The sequence below is a fragment of the Sarcophilus harrisii genome, chromosome 1 (assembly GCF_902635505.1).
Source record: "Sarcophilus harrisii chromosome 1, mSarHar1.11, whole genome shotgun sequence".
Taxonomy (NCBI): domain Eukaryota; kingdom Metazoa; phylum Chordata; class Mammalia; order Dasyuromorphia; family Dasyuridae; genus Sarcophilus; species Sarcophilus harrisii.
Window position 1 is genome coordinate 172,987,535 of NC_045426.1, and position 20,277 is coordinate 173,007,811.

Below are 20,277 nucleotides of genomic sequence, written 5' to 3' on the forward strand. Positions count from 1 at the left end.
CCAGAGCATCACTAGATATATATGTTGGTTAACTTGTATCCCCTGCACTTGTTATCTTGTTCTGAACATGCCAGATAGAGCCTTTCTTCACTTCTGCCTGGGAGTTGGTAGTTTGTTCCTCTCAGGAGAAGCCCAAGCTGTGTATGCTGATATTATGTTGCTTCTCTTATGTCACTTTACTGTTAGTAATCATAAATATATTAGCAATGGTATTGGAGCATTCCTCTGTGACTTACAGTAACCAGCTCTCTGTAATGGGGTCAAATACATTATTATCAATAGTACATATAATAGGAATTTATTGAAGCCTCTGTATTCTTAGGTTCTGTGTCCTGGAACTACTTTTTTAGTCACCCTTACCTCATTGAATGGGATCATCACTAGATTTACCTTGTATCAAGTATCATTCTCTAGTGATTAGTGTTAAATTGACTTTTCAGTGTAATAAAAATAATATAATCAAGAATGTATACAAGAGAGGGATTGTACTATATATTCTAGGGGAAAAAGACAAACTGAAAAAAGTCCCTGTCTTCAAGATATATACATTCTAATGAAGGTATGCAATATGTACACAATTAAATGGTAAGATTACTTGAGGAGGTAGAGAGAGAGAATGAGGGAAAGTTTATAGAGCTAACATTTCCTGGAATTGAACTTTGGGGGAAAAAAAACAACAATAAGAAGAATAATTCTGAGTATGAATAAGCCAGAAAACACATCATATATATGGGATGGTCCATGTGAAAGTATGGAGATAAAAAAAGGGAACAATACATTTGGGAAACAGCTAGTAGTCCCATTTAGCTAATGAGTACGTAAAAAGTGTGCCAAGTATGAAATAATGCAGATTAGGTAGGTGGGGGCTCTATTGTGAAGGCCTTTAAGTGCCATCCTGGGGAGTTTGTATTTCATTCCAAATTCAAAGGGAAGCCATAAAAAGCTTTTAGGTTGGCTTATGAACTGGTCAGGCCTGTGTAAAGAGGAAGAATATTTTGAGAAGAATGGTATTTTTGCCTTCTTTTTTGTATTCCCAACATTTAACATAATATGTGGCACACAATAAGCACTTGATAACATGTTTTTTGCTGTTGTTATTGCTAATGACAATAATGATGATAACCTCAATGTGGAAGGTGATTTGGAGAAGTGAAACACTGGAAGAAAAATCATCTCAAAGTAGTACAGGCAAATGGTGATGAAGGCCTAAATTAGTGTGGCAACTGTGAGTAAAGAAAAAGGGATGTTTTCAAGAAATATCATGAAGATATGATTGATAGGAGACACAATTGATATGTGGAATAAGGAAGAGGAAAGCATCAAGGATGAATCTGAGGTTACAAACTTGAGTGACTGTAGGGATGCTAATGACCTCAGTAGAAATAGAGAATTCTGGAGGAGGAGGAGACTTATACATAACTAAAATAATCAGTATAATTTTGGATATGGTGAGTTGGTTTGAGATACTGATAAACTATCCTGAAATAAATGTTCTACATGCAGTTGATGTTATGGATTTGTAGTGAAGTAAAATGTTGTGAATTATTCTCATGATATTCACTCTTTGTTTATGCTAAGGCCACAGAAATAGTCAGAGGGCCTTTTTAATGACTAATAAGTAGAAACATTATTGCACAGCAGAACTATAACTGAACAATAACAGAAACTATAACTATATTCTAGAATCTGGGACAATTATTGAGATGAATGTGGAGAGATAATGAATGACTCTGGGGCATCCAGAGGTTATAACCCTTGTTTTTACCCTGATCCTTAGCCGTTTGTGTGAACATGTGCAGGTTAGTCTGCTCTGTTCCAAGTTAACTAACATTCCCTTCCCCCATCCTATGTCAGTACTCTCAGGCAAAGTTCTAATGACCTTCTGTTGGTTTAAGTTCTGTGTCACAGAACTAAATGGAACTTACTATTGAAGAGGTTATAAAGTACAAATGAAATAGGGAAGGAACTGAAAAAATCATGAATAAATTGTTTTATTCATTTCATAATTGTTTTAATAAAATTAATCACATATTGTCTTCCTTCCCTTTTAAAAAAGACTAGTTTATAGGGAAAAAGTTATTCGAAGGATATAGCTTTATATATATATATATATATATATATATATATATATATATATATATATAGCTTAGCTTTATGTTCTTTGTGTTTCTTCCTCAGTAGAGTGTAAATTGCTTGAGGGGAGGATCTCTTGTTTTTGTCTGTGTATCCCCAGTATCTAACATAATACCTGGCATACAGTAGGTACTTAATAAATACTTTGTGAAAATAATTGAATTTTCAAAGATTTATATATCAATCAATCTATCTATCTATCAATCTAGCTCAGCAAAGTTAACCAAAGAAAATAACTCTCTCAATATATCTTACCTTTTTATTTTGATTCTTGAGAATGGTTAACTAAATCTATTTCTGGTTATGCCAATCTTTGTCTTACTTTTCTTTACCTTCTCATTCAGCTTCTACAAAAACACTTTCCAACAAAATATAGGGATTAAGGAAATGTTATATGAGTAAAGAACAAGCAAGTATATCCTTTTCCCTTAAAAAATCATTTTAAAAAACATGAATTCTGCATGTTCTCCCTGTCTCCCTGACTGTAGCAATAATGTGTAAGTTCCTAGAGTACAGAAATTGTATTTGCTTATTCTTGCATTCTCTTCAATGCTTAGCATAGTGCTTTGCCTAATAGTAAAGTGCTCAATAAATATTTGAATTTGAACTTAAATTTAAGACTGATAAAAGACTGTCTTCCTTCAGATATTCTTCAGTTCTTTAGTGGACAGCCTTGTAGGAGCTTACAATCATCTAGCAAGGCAGGAAAAATATACATACACTGAAGTCCTTTCTATTCCATTATATTCCATTATTAGTGTGAATGTTAATTAAAAATGGGAATGTTCAACGTTTCCTTAAGAAAGGTTCATCCCTGACCTCCAGTGTGATGCTTTGCTGGACAGTGTCTGATAGCTGGACAATGTCAAAACACATGATTTTTTTTTTTTTGCTAATATTGATGTCCTGATTCCATTTAATGATTTCCTTACTTAACTGATATTTGCTAGGTTCAACAAGCAGTATTTTGAGATGCTAAGTATCAAGATTTATTGGATATAAACAAATTATGGTAAAGTACTTCTGATACCTAACATAATGCTAGATATTACAGTAGAGAGATGGAGTGGTTATCATAGGATTGGGATCTACCAATCTCTCTCTCTCTCTCTCTCTCTCTCTCTTTTTGGTGAGGCAGTTGGGGTTAAATGACTTTTCTGGGATCACACAGCTAGGAAGTGTTAAGTGACTGGGGCCTGATTTGAATTTGGGTCCTCCTGACTCCAGGACTAATGCCTTTTCCATTGTGTCATCTAGCTGTCCCATCCCCAAATTTTTTTAGTTCAGAGGAAGCTTTTACAGTAAACATGCAACTTGTTTAATCAGTTTGTTGTTGTTCAAACATTTTCAGTCACATCTGACTCTTCATGGCTGCATTTGGAGTTTTCTTGGCAAAAATACTAAAGTGTTTTGCCATTTTCTTGTTTAGCTCGTTTTATAGATCAGGAAACTAAAGCTAACTGGGTTAAGTGACTTCACTTGCCCAGTGTCACACAGCTTGTAAGCTTCTGAGGCCAGATTTGAACTCAAAAAGGTGAGTCTTCTTGACTCTAGGCTCAGCACTTTGCTACTTAGCTGCCCCACTTAATCAATTACTTATATTCAAAACATAATTGAGAATTTATTAGAGATAACATGTATTTTAAAATGATGGGAAATAGAAATAAGGACTAGACCTACGATTTATTCTAAGATGAGGAAAAACCTTTCAATTCAGTTAATACTTCTGTAACTTTGGGTCTTAGAGAATTCCCAAGAGTTCTTGCAATTTTAAAATTATATCAAAAGAAAATTGAAAATTATTTAAATTCTTTTTCATTCTTTTAATACCCGGGAGTCTTATTTCATAGAATGACATGCAGCCAGACTTATAAAGGAGCTCAAAGGATCTCAAAGAACATCTACTCCATGTAGAAATAAATAAAATTTCTTTCTATAACGTATTTGTCTGGTTGTTCAGCCTTCCGTCAAAAATCGTGACTGAATCGTAACATACTTTTTCCTGAGGCATCCTATTCCACTTTTTGACAGCTCTAATTGTTAGAAAGTTTTCCCTAAAACCCAATAGAAATCTGCCTATCACTTCTGCTCTTTGCTCCTAATTCTGCCTTTGGGCATATGGGACAAGTTTTAAGCTGTTTTCCTTGTTACAACCCTCAGTTATTTGAATGAGTTGTAATGATTCTCCCCTCCACCCCACTCTCTTCTGCAGTGCAAACAAATACAATCAACTGATCCTCCTTTGGCATGATCCATGTCTTTTTATCATCCTCATCACCTTTCTTTGAATGTATATATTCTTCTCAATGCTTGGCTTTTTTTGAAACATGGAGACAAAAATTCAATAACATACTCCATGTATGTTCTGACCAAAATGTAAAATTATCACATCCCTTATTCTGGATACAATGGCCCTTTAAGTCATCCTAATATAACACTGACTTTTAGGGCAAACTGTCACACTGTTTAACTCATATTGAACATGCAGTCTTCTACATCTTTCCCCACCCTAAATCATTTTTTTTTTAAACACAAATTGATATCTATTCTCCTTCCCCCAAAATTCTTTTTGTACAGTGAAATTATTTTTAACTCAAGTAAATTAGATTTTACATCTTTCCCTATTAAAATTAATCTTATTTGATTTGTCCCAGTGTTATAACCTGTTGGATTCCAACATATTAACTATCTCTCCAGCTTCATAACATCTTAAAATTTGATATTCACATTATTTTTGCCTTCTTCCTAGTAGTTTTTAAATGTGCTGAAAAGAAAGGATGAAAAACAGGTCCTTGAGAGCTTATCCTAGATCTCCTTCTAAGGTAACATCAATCTATTAATGATTATTTTTTAAGTCTGGTTATTGAACCTATTTTGAATCCATCTAACTATATTCTCATCTAGCCCTATCTTTGTAACTGGCTCACTGATAGTAAGATTTTGTGACTTGACCACATGAAGCTAGGTAGGTTAGCTAGGTACTTTCTTCACATCTTCACATTTATTTTGATTTTTTAACTCCATGTTGACCATTTTTGTTCTACCCTTCCCAAGCTAAAAGTACTTTCCTTAGAAAAGAAAATAAAAACAAAATAAAATTTGAATAGTATTGTCTTCTCTTTTTGCCATTACCATTTTACTATCCATTATGAATAGCGGAACTATTCCTTCATTTTTTTTCTTAACCCTAATATAGCTTGAAATAAAACAAAATCAAACAAAAAAAAAGTTCTTTACTTCTCAGCATTTATCTTCAATTCATGTATATTCTTAGTGTTGGTATCTTTGCCATTCTTCTGTTGGACTGTGCCATTTTTTTGTGTTTCTTTTTTTGTTACCTGTTATATTCTTCTATTCTCTGTATATGACTTAAAAAAAATCTGCATTAGTTTATTAGTTTCCAGTGTATCCACATTTGTTTCTTTGAACTCTTCTTTTTTTTCCCAGCACTTTTGTCATTAGAATTCCATTTTTTGGCGTTTCCATCACCTTTGAACCAATGTCTTCTGTGGAATTTTAGGTCATATGATCCTACTTATGCCTTGCTCTTCATCTACTGCCTTTTAGAAATTTCTCTGTTGTTTTTTCCTCCATAGGTAAATGGTATCCATGCTTCTGATTTCATCCATGTAAAGAGCTCCCATTGTGGAAGCTATCCATTGATGTAGATCAGAAAATTCTTTAATGAAATTTATATTCTTAAAGGACTTAGAGGCACTAAGAGATTAAGTATCTTGCCCACAATCACAGTTAGCAATGACAGGATCAGAATTTAGGTTTTTCTAACTCTTAAAATTAGGAACTCTGTCAACTGCTATGGTATTTCTCTAAACATTTTAATTTTTTGCTTAATTGAAAAATCTAGTACTGGGGCTTACAAAACATGGGGTAAGCAAGTTTAGTGTTCAAAAAGATTAATCCTTATAATCCTTAATTATTCAATTATGAATGAGGAATAACAGGAGGCAGTAAGGGTTAGATATAACATAGATGGCTTTAGATATCTGAGAATAAAGTCTTGTTTCATACTGATGACACTAGACTATTTCCTTGTACTTTTTTTATTTGCTTGTGATTTTTTGATATTTTGAAATATTTCTTTGCTCTACCTCATTATTATTATTACTTCTGAAGGGAATTCTTCAGAAGAAGATATACATGGGAAATGGAAGGGGAAAATGTATTTCAGTTCAATTGATTTTGTTCCATTATGTAGAATAAAAGTTAAATTACTAAACTATATTTCTCATCTAAAACTAAAATATAAATGGTAAATAGTAATATATAATAAGAATGTGCATGACTACTAAAAATCTCTTTATACCTAATCATAAAATTCTATTTAATCTTAGAGTATATTTGCCTACTTTATAAATCAAGAGTTGTTATAGAAACATGATATATGATAAATTATTCATGTTATATAATAAATTATTGTTATATATTGATGATATATAGAAACAAATAACAAAGATTCATCTTTGCTTTTGAAATATATCTAAAAAATCAACTCAAAATGGAAGTAGGAACTTTTCTTCTTGCAGCCAATGAACCTTTGGCAAGTACAGTAAACTCTTAAAGATTATTTTTCACCCATCTGTCCAAGTGGAAGGCATTTTTATATGCAACAATTAAGGAAGAAGATTGTTTCTATAGCTATCATACTAGTCAGATTATGTCAGCAAGCTTTGCAGATGAAATATATTTTCCCCCTGTTTCTTTATATTGAACTTTATGCCAAACTTATTAATCAAAATTAGTCTTGAATTAAATAGTGCTAATGTTTTCACATTAATGTGTTAAATACTGATGATTAAAAAGACCTCTCCTTTATTTATTCACTGCCCCTCATTTACTTAATTGTTAAGCAGCATAGAGTAAGCATAGAGTACAGAATCCCCCATAGCACCCATCCCCACCATATTAGTGTACTTTTGATTGACACTTGTCCATTCTGTTTCCTTGCTTGTTTTAGGATGACTTTGAGCTCTACTCTGATGACTCTGAAGTGGTTGGGCTCACTGCAGCAGCAGAAGTGATTCGATATGAATACCATGTGTTATACTCCTGCAGCTATCGGGTACCTGTACTGTACTTCAGAGCAAGTTTTTTAGGTAAGACCACACCTGAAATGAAGAGTTCATTCTTACTATTTAGATAAAATAGTGGGAAAATATTTTGAAAGTAATCATTTAGAAAGTCACAAATATTCCTAAAAATTAGAAAACTCTGGGTGAGGTAAGATTTTTACTGGTATATTTCCTCATGCTTCAGAATGAGTATCAGGATTTCAGAGTGGATGATATCATCTCAACCTGAAAAAGTCTGATGTTCAGATTGTTGGCATTCGGCCCATGATTGTCTAAGGCTCCTGGCCATTTTTCTTTACTTTAAACAAGTAGAAACAATTTAAAGCTACAATGTTTAACTTAAACTTTATGGAGGGGAATGTCTTGTAGCCCAAATTATTTAATAAACTTAAAAGCAAACAATCCTTTACTTCATTGATTTAAATGATTTATCAGTTTGTTTTGAGTGATATTTTATAATATCTGTTAACTTTTTTCCGCTCTCTAACCTCCATGTCAATATAGCTAGTAACTCAATGCCTAGCTACCTCTGCTGCTATTACTTAACTCCCTCCCCTGCCAAGAGGGTGGAATATACTGTCTCCTCAGAGGCCTCTTTTAATAAAGCTTATTTAATCAGCAGCCACTTGGACTCTCCATTTTGCAGCATTGCCTTTACTCCTTCCTGGATAGCCACAGACTAAACAGGTCAACCATAGTGATAACACCTAGCAGAAGAAAAAGGAGGAGCCATCCCTCCATCTCTAACAACCACCCTCCTCCACCACCCCACCACTGTCTTGCCTGGCAATATCAAGAGTATTTTGCATTTTGAACAGCCTTTAACTTTTTTTTTTTTTTTCTGAATAGCTAAGACATCTGAATTTAGCCAGTGATATTTTATTTTTAATTAAAAAGTAGCTTAAGTTGCTTTGAATGTGTGTTTGGTAGATTTAATCACTTGCTGCCTTATATTGTTTAATGGTCTCTAATTTTGCAGTGTTGGCGTTTTAACAAGCACTTAGGATTTAAAACACGAGAACAAATTCTCATAGACTCCCTGGTGAGAGGATTTTAATCTGAGGTGCAGTTTCTAAGAAGTGACAATTTGGGGTAAATTTTCAACATGGGACATGGGGAATTGAGGACACAATAAGAGTTCACTAATTCACAGACTCCATGCTGCAGAGTTACGCTTATGGTTATTACAATCATTTAAAATGCTCACCCTGTTGTAATTATATCCGTGTTTGTAGTCAAAAGGTTAAAGAAGCTTTCTTGTCAGTAAGTTGTGTTACCTTACAGAAGGAAGAGAAAACAAATGTATTTAATGGGGAGAAATGGCTTTTTTTTGGGTTTAGTTGCCCTTACCCTGGATGCGCTTTCTGTATTCCTGAGAGTGCGGGGGCTGCAGCAGGTAAAGGAAGTAGGGCGCTGTTGCCACAGTACTGTACTTCCATGTAATTAGTATTCACCATAAGCAGTTAATCACCAGAGAAGAGCTCCCAGAGACAAAACAAGTTGTTTAGCTTGTCAGCATCGGGGAATCGGAGGTGTTGAAACATGACTGCTTCTAGCTGGAAGTGGGTATTGCAGAAGCTGGTGGCTGAGCTCATGCGCCCTGCTCCTTGTTATGTGTCAACAGCTCCCCTTACAGTGCAGAAGAGTAAGTGTTCTTGCAAGTACCATTGCATTTTAAAATTATATTTTTACACTTCCTCAGATGTTTCACAATTATGTTTTTCTTTTTCCTAGAACAAGATGAGGCTTCTTGGTTTCTCATTATGTACTTTTAAAATGCCCTTCAGTTATGTCTAATAGAAATGAACCATTCAAGTCATTTCTTTTATTTGGAAGTATTCTCTTTTTTGTGCAAAGCAAAGGATAGCTATTAGTTATCTACTCTTCATTTCAAAGTATTTATTTAGTGTTTATGCAGATACCTGAAATGTCTAATTTCTTTTTAAAAAATTTTTTACAAAGCATTTATTTGGAAGTATTCTCTTTTTTGTGCAAAGCAAAGGATAGCTATTAGTTATCTACTCTTCATTTCAAAGTATTTATTTAGTGTTTATGCAAATACCTGAAATGTCTAATTTCTTTTTTAAAAAATTTTTACAAAGCATTTAGTGTGTTTTGTCATGGAGAAATATTGAAGAAATAGTTATCCCCTTTAGCATATATAAATAATTTCTCCTTTCTCCTCAACCTTGCCTAACCTGAAGATCATTCTGGGGAATATTCTAAAAATGGATTGCCCTTTACTCTGGAATCCTCATTTTTAAATCACATCAGTCTGTTTATGTTTCTATGTTAACTGATTGCTGCTGTTTTATGCATTCTTTTGTTTAGCAAATAGGGAAATAACCTTCTCTGAAACCTCCAAGGTGGCCACCATTCTTCCCTTAATTTCTTCCTTTAATGAAAAGTCAAGAGTTTTTGTGTTACTTACTTGAGAACTTAAAACTTAAAACCTAAAACTAATTAGTATAACTACCTATTAAACCTCCAGCATGGGGGTTAATTTTGTTGCTTAACAGATTATTCAGTGCATCTCAACCTTTTGGGTGCAGATGTTTGAAATTTTTCTTGCATCTGATTGTTAGTATGATAAAATGATCCTTTTTTTTTTTTTTTTTTTAGGATACTCTTCCATATTCTTGGAAAAATATCTTAATGTTCATATGTGTTCTATCACAAACATATATTGGTAATCTTATCACATAGATTAGGTTAGAGAAAGAATTATTATTAAGACTCCTTTTCTACTAATCCCAATAAAAGTCATTTTTGTAATTTATTAGTTTTAATACAGTGTAGCTTTGAAAGGCTGAATTACTCTGGGAAAGATAACTTGAAGGGTTTCAGCCAAGTCAAAATTGCACTAAAAACAGAGCTTCTTAACTTGGGATCTACATACTCTGTGAATTTCAATGGAAAAAGATCATATCCTTGATTTCATTAACCTTAAACTGAAATTTAGCATTTTCCCCCAGTACATAAAAGCATTATTCTGAAAAAGAGTCTTTAGTTTCAATAAATTGCCAGAGGAGTCCCTAACACAAAAAAAGCTTAAGAACCTCAGCTCTAGAGCCAAAGGAGGAATAATAATCATTAAAAAAAAAAATATAGTATCAAGTGAGAGGATCCTTAAAAAAAAAAAAAAAAAAAAAGAGTAAAGCTAAAAAAAAAAAACTAGTCAGGTAACACAAACATACACACATACACATATGACACAGTAAAGAATGATTCATGCTATAAACTTTGGATCTGAACTAGCACCTGGAAGACTCCCATCTTCCTCTCCCATCTAGAATGTGGGAGGAGGCAGGAAGAAGAGAATAGAATCCCTGCCTCAGAGCCCCTAAAGATTCTTGTTCAGAACTTGTTTCTATTGCTTTGTGGCTTCATTCACAATTCTTATGATTGCCTAGATCAAAATCTCTCTCTGTGGTATGTGTGTGTGTGTGTGTGTGGCACGTGCGCACGCATACAGACATACATATAAACATATGTTATAGTGTATGCAAAATTCCCTCTTATCTCCTTGAGGGTAGAGACTATCTTACTCTTGTGTTTTTAACTAGAATACCTAACTCAGTGCTTTGCTTATAGCAGATGATGAATAAATACTTGTTGATTGACTGATTGATTGATTGAAATGTTAGCTATCACAATCACAAGAAAAGGAAATTGAAAAATACAAATAAAAAGAGGCAAAATCACCTCTCATTTCAAATGATATGATGGCTCATTTAAAGAATCCTTGACATATAAAGAGTCCATTGAATTTAGCAGTGAAGAGATCATTAGTAATGATGGAGAAAGTAGTTTCACTTCAGCATTGAGGTGGGAAGCCAGATTACAGAGGATTTAGTCTTTTAAAAAGATGAAATAAAAGGAAAGGTAGTGGAGACACAAATATAAATAGTCTTTTGAATAAGTTTGACTGAGAAAGGAAGTAGAGATATAATTCTATAGCTAGTAAGATGTTTGGATCTAGTGGATTTTAATTTTTTTCTTTGTTTTTATTATGAATTTTAAAATTAGCAGACATTAATATTTCCATATTTAATAAAAAAGAAAAAAGAACAAGAATCATATATGAAACCATGAATCTCTATTTTGTTTATCTTATTTTTTAAAAGGATATATTAAATTTTACAAATAGTATTAACACTTCCTTCTTGGGTATTCCTCCTGTCAATTTCCTTTTGCTCTCTTCTGTGTTTTTTTAAAAAAATGTCAATAATGATTTTTTTTTTGGTTTCTTCTTTTTTTTTTTATTACTTTCACTATCCTTCCATCTCCCCTACAAGTCTGTTCTACAAAAATTAAGGCCACCCTAAACACAAATTAGAATAGCGAAACAAATTCACACATTTCTCATATTAGTTTTTACATTATTATAGTCATTGTAAAAATTGTCCCCCTGGTTATGTTCATTTCACTCTGTATAAGTTCATAAAAAGTCTTACTATATTTCCTGAAATCAATTCTTTCTTCATTTATTATGATGCAGTTATAATCATTTATATATTTGCTCAACCATTCCCCAGTTGATGGGCAGATATTTGTCCCTACTTCTTTGCTGCAACAGAAAGGGCTACTATAAATATTTTTGTATACAAGAATCTTTTCCCTGTGTCTTTGTTCTTTTGTGGGAAGGTATGTTTAATAGTGGTATTTCTGGGTCAAAACATAGTAAGTTTAATGACTGTAGGGGGATTGATGCTTTCCATAATGGTTGAACCAATTCACAGCTCTACTGATAGTGCATTGTGTAGGCTTGTCCTCTTCCCTCTGACAACTGTAATTTTGATCTTTTGTCAACTTTGCTATTCTGAAGTAGAACCTCAGAGTTATTATAATTTAGATTTTTCCACTTCATACTCAGATAACTTTGGGTCCATTTTCATAATTATGGCCCTTGACTCTCATATCTTTGACTTGATACTAAAAAATTCTCCCTTTTCCAGGTAGTCACTGCCTGGCCAATAGAGTGAGGGAAAACTCTGATAAAATTATTTTTATACAGTTCTTTTTTTTCCCTTGCAATGGTTCTAAATATTTAAGATATTTTATATTTTGTATACTATATGTTTTGATTTGTAAGATATTTTCATGTGTTTGTTTCTAATCTGGATTTATTCCTTTTAGAACTATCTGTTCATGTCTAATATCTAATGGGCCAGAGAAATAGGAGAACAAAGTCTGCAATATTGAGAAAAGATATCTAGGAAGAAAGGCTGGCCAATAGTGTCCAATACTTCAAAAGGATCAGGAACAATAAGGGCAGAGTAAAGGTTTTTGGATTTGACAGTTAAGAAGTCATTGATAGATATAAAGGGTGATATTATGAACAAATTGGGGGAATATGGAAAATTAGCAGAATCAGATCTATGGATAAGGAAAGAATTTAAGACCAAATAAGAGATAGAGAACATTATGGAATATTAAATGAATAATTTTGATCTGATTAAATTAAAAAAGATTTTGCACAAACAGATCCAAATACAGCCAAGATTACAAAGAGAGTAGGATAGTGGGGGGAGGGGGAATTTTACAGTCAGTTTCTCTGATTAAGGCCTCTTCTCAAATATATAGAAAACAGTCAAATTTATAAGAATACAAGTTATTCCCTAATTGATAAATAGTTAAAGGATTTGAATAGACAATTTTCAGATGAAGAAATTAAAGCTACATAATAGCCATATGAAAAAATGTTCTAAATTGCTATCGATTAGAGAAATACAAATTAAAAAACACTCTAAGGTATCATCTCATACCTTTCAGATTGGCTAATATAACAAAAAAAAAAAAAAAAAGGAAAATGACTAATATTGGAGGGATGTAAATAGGGACACTAATACACCATTGGAGTTGTGAACTGATCCAGCCATTCTTGAGAGCAATTTGGAAATGTGCCTTAAGGGCTATAAAATTGCATACCCTTTGAGCTAATAATACCACTACAAGGTCTGTATCCCAAAGAGATTATAAACAAATAAAAAAAAAGGACCTGTGATATACAAAAATATTTAGAGCAGTTCTTTTTGTGGTGGAAAAGAATTAGAAATTGAGGGAATGTTCATCACTTGGGGAATGGCTGAATAAAATATGCTTTTTGATTGTTATAGAATATTGTTTTGCTAGAAGAAATGAGGAGCTAGTTTGTTTTAGGAGAACCTGGAAAGACTTACATGAACAGATGCAAAGTGAAGTAAGCAGAAGCAGAATAGTATATACAGTAACAGCAATATTGTAAGATAATCAACTATGAATCGCTTAGCTATTTTCAGCAGTACAAAGATAAAGACAATTCCATAAAAATGCTGATAAAATATAAAAAAAAATGTTGATCCCCTCCAATGGAAAAAAATGATGGAATCTGAATGTTGATTAAAACATTTTTAAGCCTTTTTTTCTTGTTTTTCTTTTTCTTTTTGGTTTACATTTTCTTTTTCAATATAGTTAATATGGAAATATTTTGCATGACTACATGTATAATCTATATCAAATTGCTTATCTCCTTGAGGAGGGGAAGAAGGAAAGCAGAAAATTTGGAATAAAAATTTTTTTTTTCTAAATGAGTGTTAAGGGATTTATTTTTTTTACACATAATTAAGAAAAAAATAAAATTAAATGAAGGAAGTAGGGGGAACCACATTGTTATATAGTTAGTTAGCTTTTCCAGACTGACACTTAGGTGTGCAATATAATATGTTTGTATTTTATATAGTCAATTTATTCTGAAATAAAAAGAGACATCATTAGTAATTTTGATTACTAATCCTACTTGAACTACATCTTACTTGAATATAATTAGAAGTTTAGGAATTCAGCCAGAGATTAGCATGTCTTGTTAAAATTAGATACTGTAGTGTATTCAGTTGAACTCAAACCAACATTTATTAAGTGCTTACTATATGCAAAGTGCTATACTGGCTTCAGAGTAATACAAAAATGAATAGCAGCTATCAGACAGTGACTTTTAATTATGTGTATTTCATTGACAATGACACATGGCAAACTTATTATAAAGATGGAAGGCTGTGCGGTTTAGAAGGTTCAAGTTGCTATTTGATCTGGGGCAATTACTTAACCTCTGGTCTTCAATTTTCTCATACATAAAATGAAAGAATTGAACTGCATCATCTGTAATGCCCTTTAAAGTTCTGACATCCTGTGATACTAACTCATAGAAAAGCAGAAGTACAAGGCAGAAAGAGTATATTAAGTGCCTGCTCTCTCCATGACTTTGCTAGCTACTATAAGGGATACAAAAGATGTATTAAACATGGTCTCAGTCCTTGAGCTTATAATCATGTTGAGAAGACAGCTCTCACATATAGAAAACAATTAGAGAATAATATAAGCTTCAGTGAAAATTGTAGTGTTTGAAAATTATTGCTGAATGGTTTGGAGGTTTATTGAAATCCCAAGAAGTAAGAAGATTTTAGATAATTTATGAGTCACAGGGAGGAAATCTTATCATTTAAGGGGCAAAAAGCTATCATTTTGATGATGTTACAAGGTCAGTAGGTCCTAGAATCTCCATTACTTTATCTCTAGGTAACCTTTTTTTTGTGTCCTGATTGTAGTTCCTTTTCTGGAGATCTGAAGGGTTGGTTATGAGAAGAGCAAGCCCCAAGTCCTGAGCTCCAGACCCACATTTATTTCTAGTTTCTTATGAGGAAGTGTTACCTGGCATTCCCACTGACAAACTCAGTATACCTAAAACTGAACTTAAGGTTTTCTCCCTAAACCTGGCTTCAATAATTTCTTTTATTGATATCATATATCCTTACTCCCCATTCTTAATAAAGCCTTCTTTCAAATGTCACCTTTTCCTTGAAGTTTTTCCTAGTCCTTGATGTCTGTAGTGACTTTCCTTCCAGGGCTGCAGTGATGTTTGGTGTCATGTGTTTCCCTTACATTTATTATGCACTACAGTTATGTATATATTCTTCTTATTCCCTGCTAGAATATAAATTTTTGGGAGGGGGCAAGGATCATTTCTTATTTAAAGGAAAGAGCTTAACATCTCTTCCCTCCTCCCCTACCTCAATTAATAGAATCACAAGAGCCATAAGTAACCAATATGAGGAATGAGGTTTTCATTCTACTTCACTTAAAAATGGACTCACAGAATTAATCAATCATTCATTCAAGGGAGTAAATATAATCATAAAGGATAAAGTCATATTAAGGAATTTTCCTCTAAAATTCTACAATGTAGGAATAAGTCTTTATATCAGTTTGAAAAAATAAGGCTTTGGCCAGTGACCTTACAGAAATGTCTTATGGTTGGCTAAGAGAATTATTCATTTTCCTTGAGAGCTCTGTATAAAAACAGCAGGGTCCATTGAGGGATTACCAGTCCTGTAGCAGTAGATTCTAAGTTTGAGAGTTAGAGCCAAAATTGGGCCAAAAAACCAGGCCAACAGAGGGAATCTCTTTTGGGGGAATCTTTCCTGAAATCCACAGTCTCCCATTTCCTATTAACTAGAGACTAGGTTACAGTGCATCCATTGGAAAACAGCACTTGACTTTTTAACTGGAGACAGAGATTCCTGAGGGAAGAAGCAGCTTCAAAAGCACAGAAGATTGCCAACTATGTATTTTAAAAAGGAGCATGGCAAGAAACTGCAGCTTAGTGGTTCAACCCAGTAAACACTTTGTAGGCAAGCCTTCTTTGGGAGTATCTTTGTGAGTGAGGTGGAAGTTGGGGGAATAACTTGGAAGACTTGTGTATGTATGAAACAAACATATACACACACACAAACACAAAACACTTTGTATTTCTTTCAGTGTCTAATGCATTGCATACAAAAGGCATTTAATAAATGTATGTTGACTTTTTAATCATTTAGGGAGCTGTTCTCTTCAATTTCTTCCTTTATCTCTTCAATCTGTTTCCAATAAAGAGTCTTGCTGTGACTCTACATTTTGTCTCTCTTAGGACTCAGAAAGCCTTTTTAATTTTATTTTTATTTTTTAAAAATTTATTAAAGCTTTTTATTTTCAAAACATATGAATAATTTTCAACATTCATCCTTGCAAAATCTTGTGTTCCAAATTTTTTCCCTCTCTTCCCCTTATTCCTTCCCTTAGACAAGTAATCCAATATATGTTAAACATATGCAATTCTTCCATACGTATTTCTACATTATTGTACTGCACAAGAAAAATCAGATCAAAAAAGGAAAATAATGAGAAAGAACACAAATTGCAAGCAAACAACAACAAAAAAGTGAAAATACTATGTTGTGATCCACACTCAGTTTCCACAGTCCTCTCTCTGGGTGCAGATGGCTCTCTCCATCATAAGATCATTGGAACTGGTCTGAAACATCTCATTGTTGAAAAGAGCCACATCCATCAGAATTGATCATCATATAACATTACTTTGCTATGTATAATATTCTCTTGGTTTTCCTCACTTCACTTAGCATCAGTTCATGTAAAAGTCTCTGCAGACCTTACTGAAATCATCTTGATGATTGAGAAACCCTTTTTTTTTAATGCATATTAAAATTCCTTAAATTGATAAAATTATTAATTGGACTCTTGAACTTACTCCATACCCTGTTTTAAATGTCTAAAAACAGATTTGATAAAAAGAGATCACTCCTGAGAAGGGCCTCGAAAAAATTGATAAATGTTAGTTTATATATAAGCTATATATTATATAAGGTAGGATGAAGGGGCCTTTTCATTAGATAAACAGAAAATATATTGATCACATCCTGTACACCTTTGGCCTTTCCTTCTGATTTTCTGGTTTCTCCAGAATTTCTTTTTTTTTTTTAAATTCATTTTTAATTTATGAAATAAAACAAGCATTTCTGTAACATAGTAGAATAATAAAAAGATTATCTTTTTATTGCACTTGAAACTGCAAGTCTGTTACATAGAATTTGCTATTTCTTTTAAATATATAATGAATTGATCATGTAAATTTCCTTTTTTCCTTCCTTTCTCCTCCCTAGCCCAATCCCCCAAGGATGCCTACACCACTCATGTCTTCATTTATCTCCAACCTGCATTCTTTAGTCTCCTCCTGTCTTTCTCTACTATCTTTGTCTCTCCCCCCAACTCCTTTGCCTTCCCCTACAAACACGCAGCTTTTGCTTTTCAGTTTCCTTTTATGTATTTTCTTAACAGAATGTCAGCTCCTTGAAGAAAGGGACAATTTTTCTTCATGTTTGTATTGTATTTCCAGGACTTAATACAGTGTCTGGAACATGCTAGTTCTTTAATAAATGCTTATTGATTTGTTAATATGATTTTAAGAATTAAAAAAAAATACTCTTGGAAGTTGAAATAAACATTATTGAAGTAGGGTAGCAATTAGGAAACCCTAATTTAGAATGAAATATTGGTGAGAGGGCAATAGTAAAAATAAAATAAAATATATAATCTAGGACCAAATTATTGAGAATCTTGAATACCATACCAAAGATATTAGGTATCAGTACTTATTCTTTCTTTTTTCTTTTTTGAGACAATCAGGTATAAGCCCAGGGTTACCCAGCTTATAAGTGTCCAAGGTGGCATTTGAACTCAGGGCATTATCTACTGCACCATCTAGTTGCCCTGTCAGTATTTATTCTAAACTTTTCATGAAAGAGAGATATTATATTTGATAAACCTAATTGTTATAGTCACTAAAAAAAACAATTGTTTTTTTTAAGTGGATCAAGGATAATTCTCCAATATCTATCACCACTAAAGCTATTCAAATTTCTTATTAAAAAAACATATGATTGCCAGATTTCCCAAGTACCATCATATCTAAGATTATCTTCAGTATTGGACTACCTGCCATTTACTGGAGGGGGAGAGGGGAAGAAGGACAAAAGTTGGAATGGAAGGTTTTGCAAGGGTCAATGTTGAAAAATTACCCGTGCATATATTTTGTAAATAAAAAGCTATAATAATAATTTTTTAAAAGATCATGTTCATAGCATACATTATTATTCTAATCCCTGGAAAGGTTACTCCTGTCAAAAGTTAGAGAAGTGATATTCTGGTTTGTCAGTCTTTCTTATGATTGAAAAGCATGTTTAGAGTATAGAGTTTAGCTGGGTGTAGTGGTGGATCTTTGGTCCCTCTATAGGGTGAATTTCAGACTGTTGGATTGCTTGAGTTCAGGCATCCTGAGTGGCTGTGGGACTAAAATAGATTGAGCATCCCTTCCTAAGTCTAGCCTCAATACAGGAAATAAAGGACTACCAGGATGCCTGAGGAGAGGTGAATTGACTCAAGCCAGTAAAAGAGAATAGGTTAAAGCATCCAAACCAGTTTTGTAATCAGGTTTAGAATCAGACAGACACATGAGTGGCCATTGCCTTCCAACTTAGGTGAGAGAGGCAGATCCAGTCTCAAAGAAAAAAAGGCAAGAAGGTAATTTGCTATAACAACAATAATAAAGAACCATTCTAGTTTCTTGAGCTAGGATATGAAGAAAATTGATCTTTAGGATACTTAATGGATTCACATATGCACAAGAGAATGGATTGGAGAGGTTAAAAAAGAATTCAGTGAGAAGTTATAGAATCAGTCCAAGTATAAGAATAAGGATCCCTAAGGGAAATAAGTGATCTGGATATAAAAGGATTTACCACTAAGCTAAGGTTAGACAGAAGATGGAACTGTGAGATGTGTTTGTCTTTTACTGCTCAGGCATTGAAAACAGTTTATTGAAAAATAGCATGTTTCTCCCCCTGGTTAAAATAATTATTTAAAAGAAATACTTCTTAATTTATGATGAGTTATATGAAAAGAGAAAAGAAAGTAGTTTCTCATTAAATTTCATAATATCTCTTAGGATCATAAATATAGGCTTTTCTGTTTGGAATTTAAATTGTTCCTTTACAAAATGCTTTGGAAGAAGATAGAAAAGGAACATACATGTGGAAATGGCAGTACCATAAAAGTAGCAAGAATGGAAGAGAGGAAAAGTAGGAAATTAATTATTTATAAGATCTTATTGGGGACCTGAAGCAATAGAAAATATAAAAGATTGGAAGAGATTTCTAAAATTTTGTTTATTATGAGAGGGAAAAAGGTAGGAAGAAGTACTAAATAGCTGGTCATTAGATTCAAGTTTTTTTTTTTTTAAATGCTTTTTATTGATGCTTCAAAAAAATGTTATTTTTCAGTCACTAGTCTTCTCCCCACCCCATCATCACCATACAACACTCCCTTTTTTAAATTAGAATTTTATTTTTTATTATTGTAAAGTTGGCATTATTTTATTATTATAAACCTGACATTTCAATATACAAATAACAAAAGAGTATAAGAAATGGCAGCACAAATCTCTATTAAATACAACTTATTTTTTAAGTATTGTTATATTTAATTTCACATTTCCAATACTGCCTAGTTTGTATGGCACTTTATAAACTTCCTTTTGTACTCTTCCATCCAGGTACTATTCCATGTACTCCCTTATAATTAAACTTTAATAAGCAAACAACCATATGTGGGCTATATATGACAATGTATGTCTCATTCCCAACCTAAAGTCTACTTATTTCCTCTGGGGAAAGGAAGGTCATGTTTTACTCTCAGTTCTCTAAAGTAAAGATAGCAGTGATCCAGGTTCTCATGTCTTTCAGCATAATTAGATTTTTTTTGAAGAGCTCACAGAGAATAGCTGTAGGTATTTTCTATTGACATTGCGGCTTTTGCAAAAAAACTTCTAGTAGTCAAACAAAATCATTTAAGTGAATGATTGTCATCTTGTGAACAGAATATAGAAGGTAACTGTGAGCACATAAACCAGTCTCAAAAATAAACAGTACCTTCACCAAACAAGAAAATAGGCTGAAGCTAGCGCAAGAATAAAACAAGATAGCTACCAACAAAATCAACAAAGAACTGAGGCTCTCAATTACCATAAATATACTAAACTAAGAGGAATTATGGTTCTTTCCTACAGAGACAAAAGAAGATTAAAAAGGCTGAAAGAAAATACTGCAAATAGAATTTGAGGAAAGGGAATCAAGTTTATTTCTTATTATTTTAATATTTTCCCAAAGAACTAAAAGAACATTATGGA

The 20,277-nt window shown here is 32.9% G+C and overlaps 1 protein-coding gene across 4 annotated transcripts in view; it reads left to right on the top strand.

Moving 5' to 3' along the window:
• Positions 1 to 20,277, top strand: part of ATG10 (autophagy related 10) — a 316,201-nt gene that overhangs the window by 198,885 nt on the left and 97,039 nt on the right. For all 4 annotated transcript variants that reach the window (XM_031967128.1, XM_031967131.1, XM_031967124.1 and 1 more), the window contains one exon: positions 7,109 to 7,247. In XM_031967128.1, coding sequence (XP_031822988.1) covers positions 7,109 to 7,247 — 139 coding nt within the window. The remainder of the gene's footprint in view (positions 1 to 7,108; positions 7,248 to 20,277) is intronic.